General features: G+C 31.4%; 1 protein-coding gene across 6 annotated transcripts in view; it reads right to left on the bottom strand.

Moving 5' to 3' along the window:
* Positions 1-25658, bottom strand: part of SMARCAD1 (SNF2 related chromatin remodeling ATPase with DExD box 1) — an 83299-nt gene that overhangs the window by 18704 nt on the left and 38937 nt on the right. For 4 of the 6 annotated variants that reach the window (XM_074274538.1, XM_074274539.1, XM_074274540.1 and 1 more), the window contains exons 8-13: positions 24161-24311; positions 22706-23097; positions 15578-15777; positions 8630-8720; positions 7497-7596; positions 636-695 (exon numbers count right to left, since the gene is read on the bottom strand). In XM_074274538.1, coding sequence (XP_074130639.1) covers positions 636-695; positions 7497-7596; positions 8630-8720; positions 15578-15777; positions 22706-23097; positions 24161-24311 — 994 coding nt within the window. Of the gene's footprint in view, positions 1-635; positions 696-7496; positions 7597-8629; positions 8721-15577; positions 15778-22010; positions 22637-22705; positions 23098-24160; positions 24312-25658 lie in introns of those variants that run through there. The other 2 variants (XM_074274543.1, XM_074274544.1) reach the window with 2 other exon arrangements.

Genomic DNA, 25658 nt, shown 5'->3' with positions numbered 1-25658 from the left:
TTAGTGGAAGAGGTAAGGCATATACACCAGCGAGAGTAAGCTAAGTGTAAACTTAGTGTAAACTAACTACCATGAGAGTTCTACACAAAAATGGCATAAGAAAGTGTGAAATGAGAGATTTCTTTGAGTTGGAACACTGATGAAAATTTCAGATTACATTAGAACATTGCCTTGAAAAATGAAAAGGATTTTTATAAAAATGGGGAAGGAGCACATCTATATATAGGGCCAGGATGGCAAATGCTCGAAAGCTGGCATGTGAAGAACTAAGTCCTATTGATCCAGTTTGGCTGAAACCGTATGTGCAAAGTAGTCAAACTATAACCATGTTTGAACTAGACTACAAAGAGCTACAAATTCAACGGGCAAAAAAAGTTTCTGTATTGTCATACCAGCAAAAGAGAAATACTCAAGAACTTTAAGCTGGACTGTAATGTAGTTATTATATATAAACATTAGGAGTATTATCTAGATAAGTATGTGAAAGCTGTCTGGGAGAAAGAAAACTACCATAATAATCCAGGAAAAGCATAAAATCTTACATTAAGCAGGAACAAAAATAAAGGTTAGAGAGGAGGAAAGAGTCAAAGGTGACTTTATACTGGATGATAGAAGCAATATAAAAGTGTACTTGCCATAATAAAAGAGGACATCTAGATTAGAGCACCATAAATTAACTTCTCTTATCCAGTTGTCTAAAAAACAAAAAGTAGCTCTTAGTTGTTTTGGCCACATGATATGCATAGAAGAAATTCAACAGTGTAACTAGCATTTATTTCATTTAAGAAGTCATCAAACTATTTATTCTACCATAAATTGAAATCAAATAGGGCTTTTGCTATACACAGATGAAAACATTAACCTTACTTTATAAAAGTAGTTTACAACTTTGAATTTTATTATGATTAAAACATTTACTAAGAAACAGGTCATTAAATTTAATGTACCAGATAAGAACATAAAATGAACCACAAAGACTTGCTTTGCAAGAGAAATCATTAGTTCTTCAATATAACAAAAAATTCAAGACTTTTTTCTTAACCAAAGTTCTATGAATCTTGTCAAGATTAACAAGATCTAAAGACAAAAATCCTAGAATTTTATATTCTTATTAGTAGAATGATCAGATTAATAAGTAGATCACAAAAGGCATAGAAAATAAACACAAACTAATTTTGAACACATTAAAATCTGTAATTTGGACTGTTTGTTTCACAATTCACATAATTTTGTGATATAAGTCTATTGTAAATGAGTTTTACTTATAATCATCTAATTATATTTTAGTGACAAAGCAGTTGATTTTCAAAAAAAAAAAAATAATTTCAAAGGACATGTGACACTACGCCTCACAGAGCTAACTGATGAACATAAAACAAAAAACCAAACAGTTAAGTATGAAGACAATTAACCTAATTTCTAGCTCACTGTAGTGGGTACAGTAGGAACAGTGAAATAAAGTAGCAAATTCTTGCAAATTAACTGAAAGTATACCTTATTATTCAGTGACTTAAATGCAAAAGTTGACATGTTACAGGAATAAGAGATGAAAGAGGTCTGTATACTACACTAAGGTGTTTTATGCCATTAGATCACTAACATTTCATAAATCAATCCGAAATATTATAACTATAAAACGGCTAACATTCAAATACATAAACAAAATAAAACCACAAACTCCCAATTTAAAATGTATTTTTTAAAACATATTAATTTATAAAAATAAACATTGCTTTTTGATTTTTGGATAGTTTTATGCATTTTTCAGATTTTCTTTCTGTATTAGCATATAATATCTTGATTCTTCACTTTTTACCCCTATTGATTTATATTGGCCCTCAATTTTTCCTTTGTACTCAACTCACATGGGAATATAATCTCAAATGCATTCAGGACTTCTCCCTCAATAGAGCACACAAACTTTTCATGTCTGACACTTTCTAGTCAATGTTTGTCCACATCCATCCAATGTACTACAATCTTCATTTTCTTCTGTTAGTGAGACACTCTGGTCTTCTATCTATCACCCCTTACTTTCAATACCTGAGGCAGCCCACCTTTTCTTCTAATTACATACTTCTTTGATGTTATTTTTTATCCTTATTCTTCTTTAGAATTCCTCATTACTTATATGAAGTAGTCTGTACATACGAGTTAGTCCATGATACTCTATTGTCATCTGTTATACATTCTTTGGAGAATATTACATAATAACAATAATAGAATGTTACTGAAAAAAATGGTCCTTTGCTCTTCTGGGAAGCTTTGCATCTTAGCTCATTCTCTTCCTGTTGAACTCCGGGCCCAATTTGTCCATTTATGCTGTCTGATTCAAGATTTAATGTTATATTTAACATGTATAAGACTGCTGCCATTTAGAGGAGGGGGTAGAGGGAGGGAAGGGAAAAATCGGAACAGAAGTGAGTGCAAGGGATAATGTTGTAAAAAATTACCTATGCATATGTGCTGTCAAAAAAAAGTTATAACTATAAAATAAAAAATAAAGAAAAGAAAAATAAAAAAAAGAAGTAAAAAAAAAAGATTTAATGTTAGATAAGTTCTCTAGGATTTCCTTTCAAATTGAGTTTTATTTTATAATACAAATTGTTGATGTCAATAGACAGTCTTTATCACGTTGGTTATTTCTATGTGAAGAGTTAGGCTAAATTCTTGAGTGATTTCAGATCTTACAATAGAGCTCAAAGTTTCAGGGCTTAATGCAATTAGCACGATGTCATCTGCAAGAAAAGGAGTATCTGGAGGACCTCATTATGCATAAAAATTTTAAATGCAGCATCTATGCTGAAGCTCTTCCATCACAATGGCAAACAGCTTTAACAAACATAAATATCCCTGGTTTTATGCCTTGTCTGATGCTTATGATCAGTCATTCTCCCCCCTTCTTTCTTCTTCTATTTTGGGTGTCCCAAATTAGAAGTATAACCCACTTAGACTCAGCTGGATCTATTCCCAACCTTTAGGCAGCCTGGTGGCTCTCTGCTACTAGAGTGGCTCACTATTTGGTTGGTGTCTATGTATAGACATTTAATAGATTCAGAACTACAGAGGCCCACCAGTAGCAGGAATTATAGACTTACCCAAGTTCTATTCCACCTTTCAAAGACTTATGAATGACTGCTAAACAAAAGACCTTGTAAGAATTAGTAAAACAATATTTAGTTCTACCAAATGAAGTAATTTTTCTAAATCAATAAACAATAAAGATTTTATAATTTCTACATCTTTTAGTTATAAAATTGTAAAGATGTGCTACACTGTTGAATGTCACTTGCAAAAATGTTTGTTCCTTATTTAATACTCTCATCAAGGGTTCCCTTAATTCACATAGATGACTCTCAAGGATTCTGTTTAGATGTGAAGCTATTAAGGTTAGTACTTGGGATATTCTCTCAGTAGTCCTTTTCAGTATTAACAAGGTATATACCTTTGGTATCTTCCCCTCCTTTCTGAGAAACCTTGTATATACCAGTCCCTCAACATGTTCACCATTGTGTCACCTCCAACACAGTTCTTCTCTATACATACGGAGTCTAATATAGTTGTTCTTCTTTCCTTTGTTCTCTTTAGTGCCATTTCAACCAATGTGACTGTCCTTAAAGGAGAAAAGTTTATTATAATTTTTTCCTTATTTTTCTTCTGGTTGTTGTCCTGCTTCCATTTTCATCCTTAAATCCCCTTGGAGTAACTTTTTTTTTTTTTTTAAAGTTGGATACCAGCCAAACTTTTAAAAATTGGTTTTATCCTTGTTTTTCTCTGCTTTGAAACTCTACTATTCATAATGATGCATCATTATTCACTATAAGTTTAGATTTATATTCTGACTTGCTGTTGTGGCAAAGAAGTCAGATGTTTGTTGAATAAAACTCTTGCTAGGCTCTTTTGATCTCCTAGTATGGCAATTAATTTGTTATTGGTTAAATGTCTCAATAAATGATTCCGTTGTCCATTTTCCATTCTCAATTACTTGATTAATTCAAAGTTAAGCTATTTCAATTTATGCCATATTTTTCACTGTTATTTTTGTGGTTTTTAAAAAAGTAATTCTGATCTTAGCTCTGAAAAGTACAGCTGAATCAGTAATAGCACCACACCATTAACAAGTCTTTTCTTGTCAATCAAAATACAATCTATTTCATTTGTTACGGTATTAGCTGGTACTCACTGTGTCAAGCCTATGAATTATTTTCTCAAAAATAAAAAATAAAATAAAATTCATGATATGAAGGCATGAGGTTTCTGCTGTTAACCATAAGTCTGTCTTCTCATATTTCTTCTTTAACCATGTTTTCCCACTTTACTTCACCATTCTCATTTTTGCAACTTTTAAAAAACATTGAAAGGCCTTATAAATTTCATACAATTTCTCTACTAAATATCTTCAGTAACAACCGTAGCGTATGTAAGCTATAATCACTTTCATAATTATCAATTATGGTATACAAATGAGTATGATAAAGAGAATAAAGATCATAGTGTGTGTGATGATTTTTTAAAAGGGGGAAGAGAGATATTTAACTAAAGCAAAACAAGTCATTAAAGCCTTTTCTTTCCAACAAGATGTCCTTTTGGGCAGATGTTTAGAAGACAGAAAATTCCTTGAAAAATACAGCCCAAAGTGAATTTTGTTCAAAGATTCTGAGAAATGTCAAGCAAGGTAGCAAATCTTTATATGCTTTTGGGTGCAGATGGCTTTGTTGGAACTTCAGCAAGTACTAAAAACACTACTGGGGCCTCTTCAATGAAATTCATAATCACTTAATGATCTAACACTGTATACAAAAAATATTATGTGAATAAAAAATGTATAATACCAACATTATAACAAGCAGTCATATGGACCATTGACTTATTCTGTGTGAATATGTCTCTTGTAAAGTACTGATGAACAATGACCTGAATTAAACTTAAAAAGAGAGTGAATTGTACATTTGGAAAGTTACATTATTTTCAATAACTTCAAACTAATTCTCTTGCAAAAGCTCATCTTTTTAACATGAACATATTCCTGAAGATGATATATGGCCACAAGTAATGAAACAACACATTCTAAGAGATTCAATATTACTGGTTGTCCAAAGGATAAACAGGCTATGACACATTACCAAAAAAAGTTGCATAAAATACACTGTTAAAAAAAATAATAAATCTATGAACAAGGAAAAAAAAAAAAAAGATGACCTATCATTTAATGATAGTTTAATGATAATTTTAAAGAAAAAGAAATGATAGGGGCAGCTAGATGCACTGAAGATAGAGAACCAGCCCTGAAGTCAAGAGGACCTGAGTTCAAATTTGGCCTCACACACTGAATACTTCCTAGCTGTGTGACCCCTGGGCAAGTCACTTAACCCCAATTCCCTCAGCCAAATAAATAAAATAATAATAATAATAATAATAATAATAATAATAATAATAATAATAATAATAATAATAATAATAATAAATTATAAACTGATGGTCAAAAATTATTGTTAATTCAGCTCAATAGCCAGTGTATTGGGAAGATTTTCTATGGAGAAATGAAAGACTTGGTAGAAGGAATACTGATTTCAGATTACAGATTTTGTAAGCTACAGATCTGAGAGTTTTGAGTTTTTATGACAAAATTCTACAACTATTAGCAAAAGGATCACTAATGAATATCAACATAAATGATGTGATTTTTACCAGATGGTATTTTATTCTTGGACTTCTACGGCACTGGCTGTACTGTCTCATACACTCCCTTGTGTTCTCTGATCTTGAAAAGGGACCCTAGTGAAACAGCCAGATCTCCCTTTGCTGACAACTTTCAGCAGCCTTTCCTCATTAATTTTTTTTTTAAATCCAGTACATATTTTAAAAGATTTATCTACTGGTCTCCAGGATACTTTTTAAAAAATGGGTTCAATGCCTCTCTTCTTTCCTAAACTCAGAGGGAATTTGATATTCATATTTGATATTTCTTAAACATCCTAAGCTTCTAGTTCTTCGAAGTCCTCAGGTCACATGAACTATTTTTTTTCATTCTATCTTAGACACTCTACAAATGTTTTACTTCCATCATCAGGAACTCTGTCAGATTTATTTTTGTATCTGACTATTCCATCTTTCTGTGGGCCTCCCCCTCCTGATGCACTTTCTACTACTTGATCAGTAGACACGCTCTCCATGCTGGGTTTTATATCCCTAATCTCTTCTGGTCAGCCAGCCCAGACTAATTTCTTCCCAATATTTCTTGCAGTTGATGCCTATTCTCTACTCACATAGTCATCACTTTGACTTGGGTGATGAGTTTGATGTACCTGAGGGTAACTAGTATAAAAATAGTTTTTAATAGTTAGTTAGGGATGTAGGGCTGGAGGTTAAAAAAGAATAGGACTATGTATACATAAATACATACTTCTGTAATACTTATGTACAACTTGTCTCCTCCAATGGAATGTGAGCTTTATGAAAACTGGAACTGTTATATTTTTGTCTTCTTACCTCACGTGCCAAGTAGAGGGCAAATAAACACATTAGACACTTAGAGATTTCACTGAGAGAATATTATTTTGGTTAGGCTAGAAATGAAAGTAGCTAGGTAGGTCAGGAGATGGGGCTGTAGTCGGGAAAGATCAGGTTCAAATACAGCCTCAAATACTTGCTAGCTGTGTGACCCTAGGCAAGCAAGTCACTTAATCTGTTTGCCTTACTTTACTGGAGAAGGAAATAGCAAGTCACTCTATTACTTACTTATTTGTTTGTTTATTTATTTATTTTTGCCAAAAAACCCCATGGATAGCATTGGTGTACTATGGTTCATAAGCTCAGGAAGAGTTCCGCACAAATGAACAACAAAAGACTTGACCTTAATTAGACATATGTATACTAAATTGTATAGAAGACGGAGAGACAACAAAAAGGAAGAGGCTTAACATCTATATAGTACCTAATATGTACAAAGGTACTATTGCTAAGTATTTTACACATATCTCATTTGATGTATAAGCATTCAAAATTAATCATACTACATTCTAATATGACATAATTTAGATCCTATGAATTCAGATAGAATTTTGGTTTTTACTTTTAGAGAGCACCAAAAAAGATAAAATATTATTAATTACTAAGTCATAAACCTAAAATAGTGCTTATACGTATTTGTCAAAGAAAACGTTTAGCCAACCTGTAAATAAAGATAAAAGCAAAAAATAATTATTTATGTAAAACTGATTTTTTACTTAATATTGATACCAAAGTACAAAAATTCTAACAAGTGCTGTTATCTTTAAAATGAATAGTTATTATTCTATTTTGATTTAAAGATATCAGAAAAGGGGAAAAAAAAAACAGAAAATAAAGACAGAATCATAAAATCTCTAGCACTAAGAATCATTTTAAAATAAAAGAATGTGGAAACCCACCTCCAATTCCCTTATATTAAACACTTTTTTAAAAAATGGGTGTGGTTAAACTGGTGATTTTCTCCACCCCACCCCCATAATACCTACCTAAAGTTGAAGCTGGAACAACAATTAAATGAGGACCTCTATTACCTTCTTGGTAGAGGTATGCCAGGAAGGAAATGGCTTGAATTGTTTTCCCTAATCCCTATAAGGTACAGTTAAAAACGAAAATTAACAAAGCCTTCTAGTATAAATGTTACTAAATTTCCTTTATAGTCAATCATCATTAGAAACAAACTACTTTTTCCTCATGTGAGATAAATTTCAGTGATAAGTTTTTTCAATAATGATCAAAGCAGAAATTCTGTTTTAGCAAGCATAATGACATAAAAATTGCTATATTGCTTCCAGATATCATTAACATCAAAGCCCACATTACATTTTCAAATAATAAATGCAGGAGGAATAAAACAAAACAAAACTGTTTTCATGTCTGTATGTTGTTACTATTCACTATTTAGTCTGCAAGTACCTTTAAATATTTTCATTTAATTTTGTACTAGCATACATGTATATGTATGTGTATATATGTTCTTTAGAAGTGTTGCTCTCAGGACGAAATGTGCTCTACAGGCTGTAATGAGAAAAAATAAATGTGGCAAATTTCACAAGATGAGAGAAAATTCATCTTATTCATCTGAAAATGCATCTTATTGTATCTAGTAGTCATAGATTAGTCACTAACTAACTAGCTTTACAATTTTAGGATTTCAGTTTCTCATCCAAAAACTGAGGGGATTTGACTACACTATCATTAAGTCTCTTTCTTGCTATAAAACTTTATGATTTTCCTTCCCCCCCTTTTTATTTTGAACCTTAAAAAAAATGCAATGACCTATCAATGTTTAGATTCTTATTATCAAGCTAATCTTAGTCTGAGTTCCAAGATACCAATAGTCTCAAGATTCAAAGGGATGGAATAGAGCAAGTACATGGGAATTAAGGCAGTTGAATGAAGAGTCAACAAAAGACAGATCAAAATAATTGATATGACTACCCAGCAAAAACAGGAATATCAAAGGATGTGGCAAATGGATTTCAATCTAATGACAGAATAGAAGAAAAACTGCTAAATGAGGGTTGGAGGTAAATATTCTATATCATAGGAATGAAAAGCTTCATGTTATTATTTCTTCTCACATTATTAAAAAAAAAAAAAAAACAGTCAAGCTACTTACCATTTCATCAGCCAAAATACCATTTAGTCCATGTTTATGTAGCAGTGCTAGCCAATTCAAACCAATCTTCTGATATGGCTTGAGAGACAAACTGAAAAGAAAAAGAACTCTTAACTTTTTGTGTCTTTATAACAACTTTACATTTAGATACAGCATATCCTTCTATGACTTTTATCATGACCCAAGTATTTGTGTTACTTGAATAATGGGTAATTTTCTCTCTAAATATTCCAATTATTATAAGGAAAATGAAGTTTAAAAAGAATAGTATCTTCATTAGGATTTTTTACAAGCTTTAATCCTTATTTAACAATATTTTCAGTACCAGAAGTAACAAATTCAATCATTATACCTAAGATAGTATCCATGAAGTTAATTGTAAACAATACATGGACTGTACAAAGATAAAAAACATATTTCTAGATTAATTCAATAATTAGTACCATGATGAGAGCCAACAATTGATTTTATTAATCATTAAGATAAGTTAAAATAGTTGGGAAGACACTTGGATAGTTGACTGACGTGCACATTTATCTAAGTATTCTTAACTTACTAATTTTGGTATAATATAGACTTTTTTTTTCTGAGTTACCTAAATTTTATTAAGAAATATATTTTGGAATGGTAATTATATTTGAAATTAAGTACAGTAAGGGACAGCTAAGCTAGATGGCATAGTGGATAGAGCACCAGCCCTGAAGTCAGGAGGACCTGAGTTCAAATCTGGTCTCAGACACTTAATACTTCCTATCTGTATGACCCTGGGCAATTAACACCAATTGCCTCAGGAAAAAAAAAAAAGAAAAGAAAGAAAGAAAAGAAAAGAAAAGAAAAGAAAAGAAAAGAAAAGAAAAGAAAAGAAAAGAAAAGAAAAGAAAAGAAAAGAAAAGAAAAGAAAAGAAAAGAAAAGAAAAGAAAAGAAAAGAAAAGAAAAGAAAAGAAAAGAAAAGAAAAGAAAGGAAAGGAAAGGAAAGGAAAAGAAAAGAAAAGAAAGGAAAAGAAAAGAAAGGAAAAGAAAAGAAAGGAGCCTTGATTTGGACTAAACTTGGGTGAGCTAGTGGCCACTTTTGAGACCTCTGAACTAGAGATTAAAAGTTTTATTTGCCCACATATTTAATATTTGTCAAAAGGTTTTCTTGGTTGCGGGCCAACTCTTTATTGCTTTTGTCTAAATAGCCTGAGAATGTTGAAAAGTATTTCTTTGGGGCATTTATAAATCTAATGTGTGTGTGTGTGTATGTGTGTGTGTGTGTATATATATATATATGTAAAAATAACATAATATAAAGTAATAAATAACATGATATAAATATAACATACATGAATAAAAATTATTTAAAAGTGGCAGTGTCTGTGAGAGATCACATGCAGATTTTTCTGAAAACTATATATAGATAGGATATAAAAATAATGTATATTTTTACATATGGTGATGGACATGATATGCTCAAAAAATAGTTTTACTATAAAAAAAGCACCCCCCCACCCCCCCCACCCCCGTTAAGGGACAGATCAATTCCCCGAGAGCCTCCTCAGCTGAAGGAGCTGCAAGGCAGCCTTTGCTGACACAGGTGTTGCAGACTAGGAATGAGATAAATTGGAGGCAGAGGGAAGAAGAGAGAGGTCAGACCATGCAATGGCCTCTCAGTCAGAGAGATCAGAGAACAACAATTGCCTTTCAGTCTCCTTGTATCATCCTCTCATAAGAGGAGATCCATTCTGGGTTGGATCTCCAGCAGTCACTGTCAGGTGGCTCCCATGTATTTCAGCAGCTCTCCCTTGTATTCCAACACCCCTCCCCCAAATTCTTAACTTGATCTATTGAAAATATCAGTTCTTGGAAGAACAACATTTTGAAGTGTTATTTTAATTTAATTCTATTTTACTGGAATATAACTATGCACAGTAGTTTTACTGAAACAATTGATGCACGAGAGAAAATAATGGCTTATTAGCAGGAAAAAGCAGAATAGGAACATATTGTGAAAGGCTTGAAATATCAAACAAAAAACTGTTTTTATACCTAAGGGTTCAGAAGGAAACCAAAGGAATTTGAGAGTGACCTCATCAGAAGTGTACTAGACTGAACTGAGCTTGCTAAAGATATATTTTATAGCTTATACTTTGGAAGTTAAATGACAGTTGAATTAGAGACACTAGACACTAAAGTAACTAGAGTGGAGAGAAGGGAGATACCGGTTATCATCAACTAGATTTAGCGGCTGATCTAGGAGAATGAAGTGTCAAAGTTGTAAGCATGAATGACTAAAAAAATGGGGCTATTTTCAATAGACTGAGGCCATGTTACAGACAGATAGTAAGTTATGAACACATTCAATCTGAGATTGCTAAGGGGTGGGCATCCAGTGAAAATTTAAAGGTAGTTAGTTGATAAGTCTAAGACTAGATATATTGAACAATTTTCAAAATTATCCATAGGTAGTAACTGAATCCATAAGAACTGATGAGTTCAGAGTAAAAGTAAATGGAGAGAAAATAAATTAGGACCAAAGACAAAGACTTGGATAAATAGTATAAAGACTGAACAGCAGAAAAAAAAAAAAAAAAACAACCAAGAAAATAAAAGTATCAGAACTGAAAGAGAACTTAGAGATCACCAAATCCAATCTGGATCCGAAAAAAAAAAAAAAAAAAAAATTCCTTTCTATAGCATTATAGCATCTACTTGAATAACTCAAGTCATGAGAAATCCATTCAAAATCCCATTTTTGATCATAACACTAGGAAAACTAGTCCCTCTTTGGGAAAGTTGTTTCTGGCTGTTCCACAGACTGCCCAGATTAAGAGCTCTCTTGCTGCTCCAGGACCTCTGTTCATCCCTGTGGTACTGAGCCTATCCCATATTCCTGTTTTCCACACAGTCACCCAAGTGAACTTACATGTCTGTTCAAACAACCACAATCCTTTGCATCACCTTTTAAAAGTACTTCCATCAGCACTACTTCTGGAAAACAGAAAGTGCCTCTATACCTGGCAGATTTTATTTACACGTGGTATAAAATAGGGCTTTTAAATTTTTTTCCACTCACGACTCCTTTGTTGCCTAAGAAATTTTTACATAATCTTGGGTAAATGGATATATAAAACAAGTATACAAATCAAACATTTACTGATAATAAATCATCATTTCATAACCCACACATTCAATTAAGAGACCCTATATGAGTCATGAACCATACTGTAAGAAGCTGGATACAAGCCTATCCTCCCATTTAGAACATGAAGAATATGTATATTCCACATGCTAAAAATCAGGATTCCTACTTACAGTTCTCCAGAAGGAAATTCCCTATGTCAAAGGAGCCACTCAACCAAAGGTATTCATCCCTATCAATTTTTGCAAAATAAAAACTCTCCTTACCATGTCTTTTGGAAAAGTAGATAAGATAGGTTTAGAAAAGCTAGCTTGCAATATTTAAAAACAATACTACTCCTCTAATTCTGGGACCCTGAAGAGTGAAAAAATAACAAGTTCAGGCAAAAGGATCATGGTTGGTAGATGCTGTTAAAGGCCCCAACCCACTTAATTGTTTGGGAAATTCCTCCTATACCAAAGGACAAAAAAAAAATTAAAAAAATAAAAAATTCAAGAACCTTTAAGTTCATATTCTTTATTATTATGAACAAGCATAGGATGAAGATACTCAACCAAAGTTGGACTTACAGTAACTATGAGCACAAGGGATTCTATTCAGATTCAAGGAGATAATGAAACCAATTTGCATGCTCTTAGATAACTGAAGTGTACCCTAACCAGACCAGACCTACCCCTGTGAGTTTCATTGTGGTGCAAGAGAAAGAAGAGAAGTAGACACAACATATAAGACTGAGGAGGAATTTATGAGAAACTCATCCAAGGGCTAATCTTGAATTTTCCTTTTCTCTCTTCCCTCTGTTATACATGACTCTGGCTGCTACTTCTGGAGAACAATCCATCAGAGTTCAAGTGGCATATCTCTGGTTCTCTAAGAGTGAGAGTCAACTTCTATACTTGTTGGAAGACAGAACACAGCAAATTTAAGAGAGATAGATGAATGGTTATGTTATATCAGGAAGACTTAAGTTTCAGAAACATATTAAATGATTTTTCCAATTTGCCAACCAGTGGTCATCTTTTTGACATCCTCTAAAATAGTCTGCTTATTATCTCTCTCAGAATATCAGATAAAACATTGGATAATATGAATACAGAGTAAAGGTAAATGAGTTTGAAAATTCCTTGTATGTTAGTTTTATATGTAAAAGTCTCACAAATTTTATGAGACTACATATGGCCTGTGACAATTGCATACTCAAAAGAGGAATGGCTCAGCTTGTAATAGGGATGCAATTGTCACTAAGCCTATAACCTTTCAACAATACCTGCAGAAGCCTGCAGAATAAGACAATGCATACAATTTTCTCTAGCAATGTAAACCCACACCTAAATGAGTAATACATTCAAGCAAAGTTATTTAAGTAATCAAACTCTCCAGAATTATGCTGCATTGACTGCCAAGGTCTCAACTAACTTTCATTCTTCCTCCTGGTGTAACTATTAAGTAAACTCAAAACTGTTAAGGAAATTTGAGTTTAGTCACACAATCATAATCTACTGGCCCTGTTAGGTTAACCTGGAGAAAGACTATGGAGCTGGTCTAATTATCTTCCTATATAACATGTGTATATAATGCAAAGCTGAGGAAAGCTAATATTCAGATTACAGAATCAAGATTCAAAAAGATCTTGAATAGACTGGAAAGTTGTACTGAAACTCACTGAAGATCTATAGGAGGTTAATTTGGGATAAACGTAAATTTTTTTATGTTTCAAAAAGAACATGAACAAAAGTGAAAAAGATTCAGAGGATCTTGAAGGTTCTTACACTTCACAGGAGCCAATATAAAATACCCATTCAAAAAAATACAAGCAGCTTAAATAAATGAGTTTTCTTCAAGATTAAAAAAAAAAAAGAAAAAATTTGACAAATTAAGTCAGGATTACTTGAGTCACTGACTTATAGGTCCAAACCCAGTAAAATAAATCACTATGATTTTTTTTTACCCAAAAAAATGTGTTTTAACAATTCCAAATAATTATCCCAGACACTGGGCAAGCTCAACAGGCACCTCAGATCTAATTCATAAACATTTCACACACATAGTTCTCCATGCAATCAAACAGACATTTTCATTTATTTGGAATCTTATTGTTATCTTATTTTCATCTAGAATATTTGAATTTTAGTTAAGTAATATTAAAGTTATACAATTTGAAAAAGTTTGAGTTTTTTGATAACTGAAATCATTATAGAGCAGACTCAACAGGAGAGATTTAGCAAAATGAAACTCTTCATTATCATATTACTGTAGAAAAAGGAAATAGCAGTATCAATTACACTTATAGAAGATAAATTTGCTGATATAGCCAGTTTTTCTAGGCAACATAGACAGTAAGTTCTGTGAAAAACAACTTTATTTTCCTAGATTTCCCATAATGGCTAAAAAAAGATAATGTATTTTACTATTAAAAGCACATCTTGTGAGCTAGAGTTCACTGGTATGAGAGGGACCTTAAGGAATAAAAATTAAAAAATAAAAAGTCTCATAAATACTAAAATCAACTACAAAGGCCCTATAAAGGAAGATGCTAGTCATTTCCAGAGAAAGAACTGATAAACAGAAGTATGTATAGTATGGTTTTTACACATTTTATGTACAGATACACATGTTTGTGTGTTTAATTGTAGCCTCCCCTGGGAAGGGGGGGGCAGTGAAGAGGGACATTTTTTAAAAGTACATTTTATTGTTACTAGTCACTAAAGAGCCAAGTACACTGGTTTAGATCATTAAAAACATTAAAAATGCAAAACTGAGTAAAAAATTAATTCTGAAAGTAGAATTGAGATCTTAAAAATCTATTCTTAAGTTTCCTCATCTGTAAATTTGAATAACAGCACTTACTCCTGGAGTTGTATGAAGATCAAATGAGATACAATTGTAAGACCTTGGGGGCAGCTAGGTGGCGCAGTGGATAGAGCACCAGCCTTGAATTCAGGAGGACCCAAGTTCAAATAAGGTCTCTGACACTTAACACTTCCTAGCTGTGTGACCCTGGGGCAAGTCACTTAACCCCAGCCTCAAGGTGGGGGGAGAAAAAAAAAAAAGAAAGAAACTATCAATTGTAAGACCTTAGCACAGTGACTGTCACATTGTAAGCATCATATAGATATCAGTTATGTATGTGATTATGACCAATGAGATATACTTGTGTGTAAGAAGTCTGATTAAATATGTGACTCCCCTTCCAATTTATTTAACTAGATTCTAAAAAGTGAACAATTCTATTTTAATTAAATGACATTCGGGTTGAATATTTTAAATAAGAAAAACAATGGGACAAGTATTTTTTTCTAATTTCATTACAATGACAGTCATTTTAATTAAAAAATCATTTTCAAGAACACTGACAGTGACTTTTAGTAGGATAAGTTCTGACATATTATAATTAAGTTCAAGAAGGATTTTATTCCTTTCTCCTAGCATGAATTAAAATTTGAAAACTAAGAGATTTTTAAAATGTGGTTCAGAATGAAGTTTTCAAATTGATAAAATTATTTCTTTTTTATACAAATCACACATATATAGACTAGAACCCCCAGTAAACATTTTCTTCAGGTCATACAGGCTATATCAACAAGTTATTTTCTATTAAAAAAGCTAAAATTAGATTAGATGAAATATAGAGTTCTGTAAACTCTAAAGCACTATAATTGTAAGCTAATATTATTCTGCTGACATTATTATAGAATCATTACAAAGTTTTCAGTATGTTCTTCTAATCTAAAGTTCCATTTCAATTTCTTAAATTCTGTGAACTAGTAACAGGAAATTCAGACCATATATATAAATCATCAATTAGGCCATAATATACAATAAATATTACCTTTGGTTTAGAATGGAAGGTTGATCTATGTTCCATCCACCTCCACCTTCAGTAAGCCTGGTCACCTGCTTTGTCAGTTTATTTGAAATATCTTCGCATTTGTTCATAAGTCTTATAACTACATCCCTTTCTTGGATCAATGTTTTACAGTGCCATATTAAGTCTTCTGACAACCCATTTGTCTTGCACATTTTTGTAAACTGTGGGGGGAAACAGGAGAAAATAATTCAACAGTATAGTTTGAGCATTTTTTAAAAATGCTAATTCTATTCTGTCTTCCTTACTAGGAAGAATAAAGTACCTTTTATTAGTTTCAGCTTTCAAAATATCCTAAAGTACAATGACAAAGATTTTCTCAAGACTTACTGAAACTCTTATCCTCTATCAGTTGAACTTTGGCCCTTCTATTTCCATTTTGTTCAAGATACATTTAGATATACAACTGTCACATAAAATTCAGCATGTCCAAAACTGAACTCTTCCCTACAAACATGGCTTTATCATTTACGTCTCCCAGTCATTCTTTGATTTTTCAAGGCCTCTATGATCTGATATCATCTTACTCATGCAATCTAATTTCCTTTTACTCAACACAAACACTCTTCTCTAACATCTCTGCTTACTGTATAGTTCATATATCACATTGCCATGCTCCTGTTTCCCACTAAATGACCTTTTTCCCCCTCTCTACATACAAATGAAGCTAAATCCATTCATCTTTCAAGGCCCAAATGAAGTTCCCATGAAATGAAGTTTTTGCAGCCTAAAGCCTTTATTATATACAATAAGACATGTTAAGATTTATTTTTCTAATTAAATTAAAATTTCTCCATAAGAATATGCAAAACACATTTAAGTCTAACACCCACCCTAATTTGTCTGAGGAGAAAATATAGATAAGATTAAAGATTTGAAATCAGATTACGTAAAAATAAATGAACTATCCTATCCCTTTAGAAATAAGTAAGCTTTAAAGGGTGAGAGAAGAAGACAAGATAGGAATCCTTGGGTGGGTGGGGTTAAATAATAGCAAAGCAAGTTGTGGAACAAAATTTAATTAAAAAGGCAGCAGGGATAGGAAAAACATGTGTATGTATGTGGGAGATATGTGGGTGTGAGTTTGTATAAATATGTATATATCTATATATATACACATAAAATATATCTTTTCTTAACTGTAGCTTGCTTGGGGGTGATAAGGGGAATGAAAGGGGAAAAAAAGAATTAAGTATTCAGCAAACAACCAAGGAATACTTTACAAAGAAGTAAAGAAAAAAATAGACATTCATGAACAAACATAATCTCTTCTACTAATATATTCTTTCTTGATCTAGTAATTTGTTATGTATTTTGAACTCTCCCTGATGTTCTACTGGGCACACGACAATATTCTCTTTTTTTAGCTTTATTCTGGTTTGCATTTCTTTTGTTTACCTTTTTTTCTTACATTGTTTTTTGAAATAAAATTTTAAAAAAAAGAAAGAAAAAGAGAAAGAGAGAGGGAAAGAGGGAAAGAAGGAAGGAGGGAGGGAGGGAGGGAGGGAGAGAAAGGAAGGAGGAGTTTTTCAAGATCAAAGACAAGTTTGTGCTGAATTGAACACAGAAAACACTGAACACTTCAGTAAATGTCTAAAAGATGACTGAAAAACTGAGGTTAATGCATACATCAAATTCTACTAACTAGAAATATATCAGAGCAAAAATATTTTAATTTTAAAAGAATTCACACCTCCTTCAATTAACATAAGTCTTTAAGAATTCAGAATGATTCAATAGTCCAAACAGTTACTTTGTTCTTCCTCCTATATCCCTTTTTCTAAAGAAAAATTATGATTTTTATAATTAAAAGTAAAAACAAAAAACTTAAATTAACTACAAATTGGTGAGAGAGGAAATAGGACAAAAATACAAAGTGATATCATGCTAATAGATTTGATCTATCTGAATTTCACATGTCATTTTACCTTACACTAAGTTCCTCCCAAAATTAATGTTTGTGTGCTGATACATCAAATTAAATGAGAAAGTCTTTTTAACTGACAAATAATTTTCATTCAAAATCATCCTAAATTGAACTTTAATTCATGAATTTGCTAATTTTTTTTTACTATTGCTACATTTATGCTATGAAAAGATCATGATTCTTCATGAATTATTCTTCATTGCAGTCTTTTCCTTTTGCTTTGATGTAAATAAAATAGCTTTCAAATGTGCTACAGCATGGATCAATTTAATAGTAAAAATGGAGAACCATTCAATAAACAGCTGCTTTACCAAGTTAAAATAAGATCTGAATCTGTTACTTCCTTAATTGAAAAACTAAATATAAATTTTAAAAATTCCTTTTACAATTAAAGTATATACTTCATTTTTAAGAACAGATGATGAATACTATAAAGCTAAGTGAGATTTATTAAGCTCCTGTATGTAGACACTTTGCAAATAAAATTTCTGAGCAACTTAATAGAAAAAAAAATTTTTTTACAAAGAACATCATGATATAACATTAGAAAAGACCCCAAAATGGCCTGATTGCCAAGAATCTTAGTTAGTACAAATGAAAATCCTATAATCTATATCTACACAAAGAAAAGGAAATCATCTGTTATGACAAAAACATTATGATTCATGTCGGCTCATTTAACACATTCCTCCAAGCAACAGCAAGAAGCATATTAGCGGGTTAAAGTAAATCATGATCATAAAATGGCCAAGTTTATGCAAAATTCAAATGGCAGAATTTTAATATTTAGTAACATTGTTAAGCATTTTACCCTTATGAAAATTGGCGGCCATTTTAAACATCTAGTATATAGAATTGAGAGAAAACCATTATTAGCAGCAGTAAATCAGAGTTTTTATAGGGCACAGTTGCAAAATCATTGGACTGAAAGCAAAGTCAGAATACCCCGGTGACTAGTCCAAAATCCTCTAACTCCTTGTTTAAGTACAACCTTAATTTTCCTCATCTGAAAACTAGTTGGATTGTATCTCTATCAGTTCTAAAATTCAATGGATTTATATTTAAATACATTGATCCAAGTAACTCCTACTAGCTCCAAATTTAAAGTAATACTCTGAAGAAAATAATAAGACAATTATAACAAAACTTCATTTATCTTTTAAGGCTGAAACAACAGTTGTAACATCAAGTAACTGAAATACCCATTTTTGCCACAAAGTGTCACTATTTCTACATAAATTATTAAGTATCTAAAAATAGTCTTAAAAACATAATAAAATGAGTCTCACTAAAAAAAAGAGACTTTTGAGCTTATGGTCCATACACAGCAAATGCAGCTATGTTTTTGGGTTTAGGAAATTTGTACTTAATTTCAATTCAACTTGGTATACAGGACGTACATAGTAAAAACTAAATCAAAGATGAGCCTTTGAAGCTGACTCTGGCTGCGTTTACCATCCAAGACTCAAAGTACTTTGGTCACAAGAGTAGACCACTAAATAAATATATGAAAAGTTATAAAACTGAGCTAATTACTAGTTCTCTTGAAAAGACATTTAAACTGATTATATTCCTACAGAATTCTAAACATCCTGACAATAGAAGAAATCTAATATTAAAATTATAGTTCTAAAAATATTAACAGAACATTTTAATTTATAAAAAATATAAACAAACATTCTGGATAAAGATTATTCCCAAACTCATGTAAAAATATTGACAAATATATTAAGTTTAATGAAAATACTTAACATTAACTTAGCACCTTTCAAATATCTTCATTAGTTTGTAACATACTAGCAAAAGACCAATATAGTTCATTACTATTCTGCAGAGTTAGAAACTCATTAAAATCAAGGAACACATAAAGTTGGTATAACTTTAAAAATATAAAAATTTCCAATGAATTATCTAATCCCTACTATAACAACAAAGATGTATTCTTTAGAGATCTTATTAAATACATCTATAAGAATTGTTTTAAATACTTAAATTTACAAAATAATTTTTTTACATTAAAATTTTGCCTTGTGGCAAAAAATTCTTTGATAATTGCTTAGTTTCCCTTTAAATGAGTATTAAGAAACAACAGAAATTTAGCTTTCAAAATAATAAAAAAAACATTTTCGGTGGTACATCATCATAAAAAAAACACCTAAATATTATGTAGTCACTAGAATGAATTATTGATTTTTTGGGGGGAAAGTAAACCAATGCTTTGATTTTTAAAAATAATTAAAATAAATATACATCTTACTGTGTCATTTGCTTTCCAACAAAGAAATTATATTTGTTTAAAAAATGAGTTGTGCTAGATAAGCTAATGTCTCTTTTAGTTTAAAATTTCATGATTCTGAGAAATATTTTGAGCTATAACCCAGGATAGGGATCAAAATAGCATATAATCCATAATTTTTTTTAAAAACTGAGGGATGCAAACTATTAAGGTTTGTAAAATCTATGTAAAATAATATTACAAATTACAGATTTCTAAAAGACCAACACTCATTTTCAGTTATATCTTTTAATAATAACAATAATAAAAATTGTTGAATTGAAATGAACTGTTTCCTACAATTCACTGGGGGGAAAAAAGATGTAAGTATGAAATCAAACTACATGTACTGTTTCAATCAATATTCACAAAAAAGCTCTAAATTCTATGTACTTTTATGGTAACTGCAGAATAGAAATAGCAAGTTGCTTTTTCACCCTTCTGTTTAAAATAACAAAAATATAAAATTTAAAGCTGGAAGGGGATTTTATGTGGAATGGGATAATAGGGAAACTACAGGATGAAGAGAAAGGAAAGCCAGACTTTTTGGGTTCATTGGTGGAGGCATCTGCCTTTACCAAAAAGGGTGGATAATTCTCCAAAACTACCAGTCTACAAATGTGCACAAGAGCTTCAAAAGACTAAGTCAACTTGTCTAGGGTCATTGAGGTCACTATTATACCAATCTGGCTCTCATTATAAAGCTTTATATTAATTTACATTTTTTCTTCAAGAAAGCATATAATACATTGGATAGAGAAGCAGACATGAATTAGGAAGCCCCAGTTTCTGAACATTCAAGCCATACTATTTGAACACTCTCTGTGTTTTCTATATTGCCTGAGTTACAAATGAATTGTTTTATCTGCACTAGAATAATCTCTGTACTGATGAAATCAGTCCAAACTAAAAACAAACAAAAAAGTCTTTTGTTGATTAAAGTGTTTTAAAGTGAAAGTTCAAAAATGAGCAAAATTTTTCAAGTGTTCCTAGGGTGGTTCTAAAAGTTCCAGACAAACTAGAATACTTTTTTTTTTTTTTTAAACACATTGCTTTCTACAATATGAAGATGTTTAATTTGCCTAAATCTGGAAAATTTAACAATTCAGTTTAATAATGTTATTATTAACAAATCATCATTAACATTTTTATCCTGGCTCTGGTCAGGTAGAGTATTATCCCTTAAAACATAATGTTAGTTTTCATGATTAAGATAATTAAAAATTGTTAGGCAAGAAAATCATAATGTAAGTAGATATCTAATACATAATCCACCCTCTGTGTTTACTTTTTTTTAAACAGGGAAAATATTACAAACAATTTTAGAGCCTCATTTAATTCTCTTGAAGCAATATTACCAATTAATTGGTAAGGAAAATATGCTTTCTACTTTTTTTGATTCCTCTGTTATCTTTTGAATATAGAACAGTATCTGGCATATCCACATCTGCCACAATATTACAAGTTATTTTTCTGTATTGGTATATTTGGGCATGTGGCTACAACAACATAAGGGTACTGACAATTGCCTGCTTTATTAAATAATGAATAATGGCCTGACAAGTTCAAGCAATTTAGGTCTATAATAACCTGCTACTCCCAAGTAAAAGAAAACAGCAAAGAGGAAAGAGAGCCCTTTAGCAAATACTTGTGTAAAGAAATCACTCAGGCAAAACCAAACAAGTTTTGAAAGGATCTGCTTTGACAGATGTTCTGTTCAAAAGCTTCAGGCAAAACGAATTTCATTATGAAATACTTGTAATGATGCATTTCAGTATTTTTCAAATACATTTTTACTATTTTTCATTTTTTTAAACAACATAATCACTTTTCCCCTTAAAGCCACTCAAAATAGTTGTAGATTAAACAAAATTATAACTTTTGCTTTCTTAGAAAATAAGTTTCATTTCTTTTTTAATTTTAAAATTATTACAAGACAATAAGTTTTTAGTGAATTGTTTGTATTATTGCTGCACAGGCCTAAAAAAATGACTGTTATAAGACTCCAAGTTCTCATAAAAATTTAAGCAAAACCTGACACAAGCTTTAAAGATTTCCTTTTATGCATTTTGCGTGAATAAAATTTGAAGACATTCTGTTGAAACACATGAAACTCAAAAAAGCACAGATACAATGTATAAGACACATGAAAAAGAAATGAGATTTTAGAACATGAACATGTAAAATGTACTTACCAGTAATTATGTCTTCTCCTCAACTAAAGTTTCAATTGTACGCTTCCACACACTTTTTTTTTCTATCTTTTGAATTTAAAAAACAGAAACAAAAACAAAAACAAAAAAATACTGAAGCTTGCTAGGCTCCATTAAATGACTGCATTGTTTAACCAGGAAAAACATGTTAAGGATTGAGTTGCTTTATAAAGAAAAATAAAACAAGCAATTGCTTCTTTTATGTTGAAGCTTGAAACACTTAGGCTGGCATTGTGAATCATGGCGATTCCCTGGATGTTGTTGCTGCTCCTCAAGAAATTGCTATAAAAATTCTGCCACATTCTTGCTTTCTGTATGGTTCTTTAGCAGAAACATATCAGAACAGGCTAGCAAACAACAACTTCTTAAATGTAAGCTCTAATTTCTTCTTCTGCAGTGAAATGAACCAAGTTTCTATGCAAAAGAATGAGTGACAGTATTGCTGGCCAATCAGCTTGGGTTTTTCAGGAAAATCACCCCTTAATTCATTCAAAATTAGGTCATATGACACTATTTGAAATGCTATTGGCTTAAAACAAATGTAGTGTTTGAACCTACTCAGGATAAGGCCACCCATCTATGCTTTTCTGGGCTGAAGATACCTTGACTATAAATGTACTGTGAATAAAAAAAAAAAAAGGGGCAGGAAAAAAAAAAAAAAAAGAATGTAGACTTACCAGAGCTTCCCAACTGTTAAAGGGCCGGAGCTCTGTTATCTTCTGAGCTTTTTTCTGAGAACACTGGGGAATCAAAGTGAGTTCACCAATTGAAGCCCCTTGTAGGAAGTGAAGTATTTTACCTTTGTAGCCATCCTCCATCACCTCCTCACCACTGCTATAATCCTCATCCAAAGAGCTCCCAACATCAGAGCCTGAATCATATTCAGAATCCTGAATTTCCTTTTTAGGATTGAAAAAAGTTTTTTTGCCTTTCTTGTTAAAACCATTCTGTGCTTTAACAGCACATTTTTGTTTCATCTTTGTTTTAGAAGTATTTTTAAGGTGATTTTGACTTTTTCTTGAGATAGCTTTTCCATTTGAAATTTCACTTTTTGAAGGATACTGTACATCTGTAAATATGATAAAGACAAAAACTATTGGAAATATAAGCTAAGAATACAAAACATCAAAGCATTTTAGCTTTTTCAGAAATAAGAGTGTAAACATATAATCAAATTTTTTCATTTGAATACAAGGATTCTTCTTTACATTATTGAGTTCTGAAAAGCTATATTTTTAATGGTGAAAAACGAGCTAAGCTTTGCTAATTCAATAATATTAAGTGGTATTAAATATTTTAGGTAAGAGCTATATAATGAGATAAATACTACAAACAAATCACTTTGCACACAATAAGTACAATTTTGTTGGGCTGAACTAATAAATGTAAATGAAATGAGCAATTAACAAAATTAAATGCAGTGAAATTCTCTGTAAAATAAGTTGATATATTTTGCCAATTTTAGTCACTATTTACTTTCCATTTGCTTTCAACTAGCAACAGGATGGATGCAGCAACAGAAGAATGGTATCTATTTGCTAGGCATCCTACATCCCACATCCTACTACTTCTGACCTCAAGTAAGAATATTATCTTGAGATAGCATGTGACACAGTAACTAAACCACTCATCTTGGAATCAGAAAGGTGTGAGTTAAAATCCTGCCTCAGAAACTTGCTGGCTGTGTGACCTTGGGCAAGTCACTTACTTTTGCGTAAAGTCCTCAATAGCAAAATGGGGATGATAAAAATTACCTAACTCTTAGGGATGTGTATAGATCAAATAAAATAATAAAATACTTAGCACCATGTTTGGCACATAGTAGTTGCTATAAAAATGTTAGCTATTACTTATTATTATTGTTGTTGTTGATAGAGCTTTCTTCTACTTCTAAAGGAAAAGTAGTAGCTGTCTGAACAAAATGAGTACAGTTCCCAACAGTAGGCTAACAATTTATGCTGGTATAGAGGAAACTTATGTTTGCTTAATTTGTTTTAATATCAAAGTGAAGAATATAGATATAGAAGATATAGAAGAAAAGAGATTTTTTTAAAAAGTGACAGATGTAAAAAAACAAAAAAAATTACATAGGTAAATTAATCCTATTAGTAAGCTTCTTCTTGTGTTCTTACCCATTGCTACCTTATTTGTAGTTGTGAAATCTGTATGCTTCATGATGATATGTGGCAGAGATTTACCTTGTTGATCTTCAGCAAAGACTCTTAAAGATTCCAAAGCTTCATTATACATCCATTCGTGTTCCTTAAGTACTTCTCTTAGTTCCTAGAATAAATGCATGTGCATTTTCAAAAATCCTAATCATAAAATCCACAAAAACCAGCTTATATCTTTGATTTTTAAAAAAATGTTTCTGGTGTTTATATATATATTGCTAATTTTGAATCAGAGAAGGGGTCAATTAACAGTAATAAACATGATTTTTAACATCTGTCTATGTTATGCATAAGTCAGCTAATCATTCAGATATTTAAAGAAGAGGAAAAAAAAGAGTAGGTTTTAAAGACACTTAAAGGTTTTAAAAGTTAAAGAACAAGTAAAATAGGATTTTATACCTAAATTCTTCTTTAGGAGAATACAAAGGATTCCTTAGGACTAAGTATTATTATTTTTTTTAATGTTTAAAATTCCTACAGAACAATTAATATTGTGCTGTAGAGGATGCACACTTAAAAAAAAAAAATCTTTTGAAGGCATGAATTAGGATATGGTTTATATCCTGTGCACAAAAAATACACAAAAAACTCTAAGGTCTGTTTTAGCCTAAACAAGATCAAGAACTCTCAAGGCTTAGTCAAATTCCCAGATATGGAGCTTCAGTGTGAACAGTCCTCAACATCAACTTTGCTGCATGGGGAAGAAAAGACCATATGTTCTTATGTATTTCAACACATCATGTATAGAGATGGCGAAAAGTCATGGTACTATGTGTAAGTCTTGTAATAATTTTTGGGTGTAATATAACTGATAATAATACCTTGAAGAATGTGTCAGAATAAAGTGTGTGTGGAGGGGGGGGGGGTTTCTTGTGGTTAATGTGGAGAAATAATAAGACACCTCTAAAAAATATCCAGCTATTTGTCTTTTGTACTTGTCATTGAAATAATCCCTCTGATAGCAATGGGTACCAACAGTAACTTGATAGAAGATAGCATTAGTTCTGTGGGCCATTTACAATTAATGCAAATAATGAATCCCCTGAAGCATGAAATCTCACTTCATATTTCCAGTGGGATGGAAACAATTACTGGAGTTTACATAATTATAATTCTAAGTAGTGAAATATCTAGGATTCATTATTGGCACCAATCAAAATCTAGCTGTAAATGACACAATCACTTTCCATACTTCATTTTCTTCGTTCACAATGCCAAAACAAACAAAAAGTCATAAAAACTTATAATGTCATGACTAAGTTACATAATTTCCACAAATGATTTACTTCTCCACTTATATTAAATTTATTTCTAAAATACCACACAGATAGGTGTTACAAATACTAGCAGAGGAATAGTAAAGTTAAGCTGACAAGATAAATTTGTTGATCATAATCTAGAAAATAAATGCTAAAATGGTTAATTTCCATATTAGATGATAAAATGATTCACAAAG

Source organism: Sminthopsis crassicaudata, chromosome 6, assembly GCF_048593235.1.
Source record: "Sminthopsis crassicaudata isolate SCR6 chromosome 6, ASM4859323v1, whole genome shotgun sequence".
Taxonomy (NCBI): domain Eukaryota; kingdom Metazoa; phylum Chordata; class Mammalia; order Dasyuromorphia; family Dasyuridae; genus Sminthopsis; species Sminthopsis crassicaudata.
This window is presented reverse-complemented; position numbering and strand designations above follow the sequence as displayed.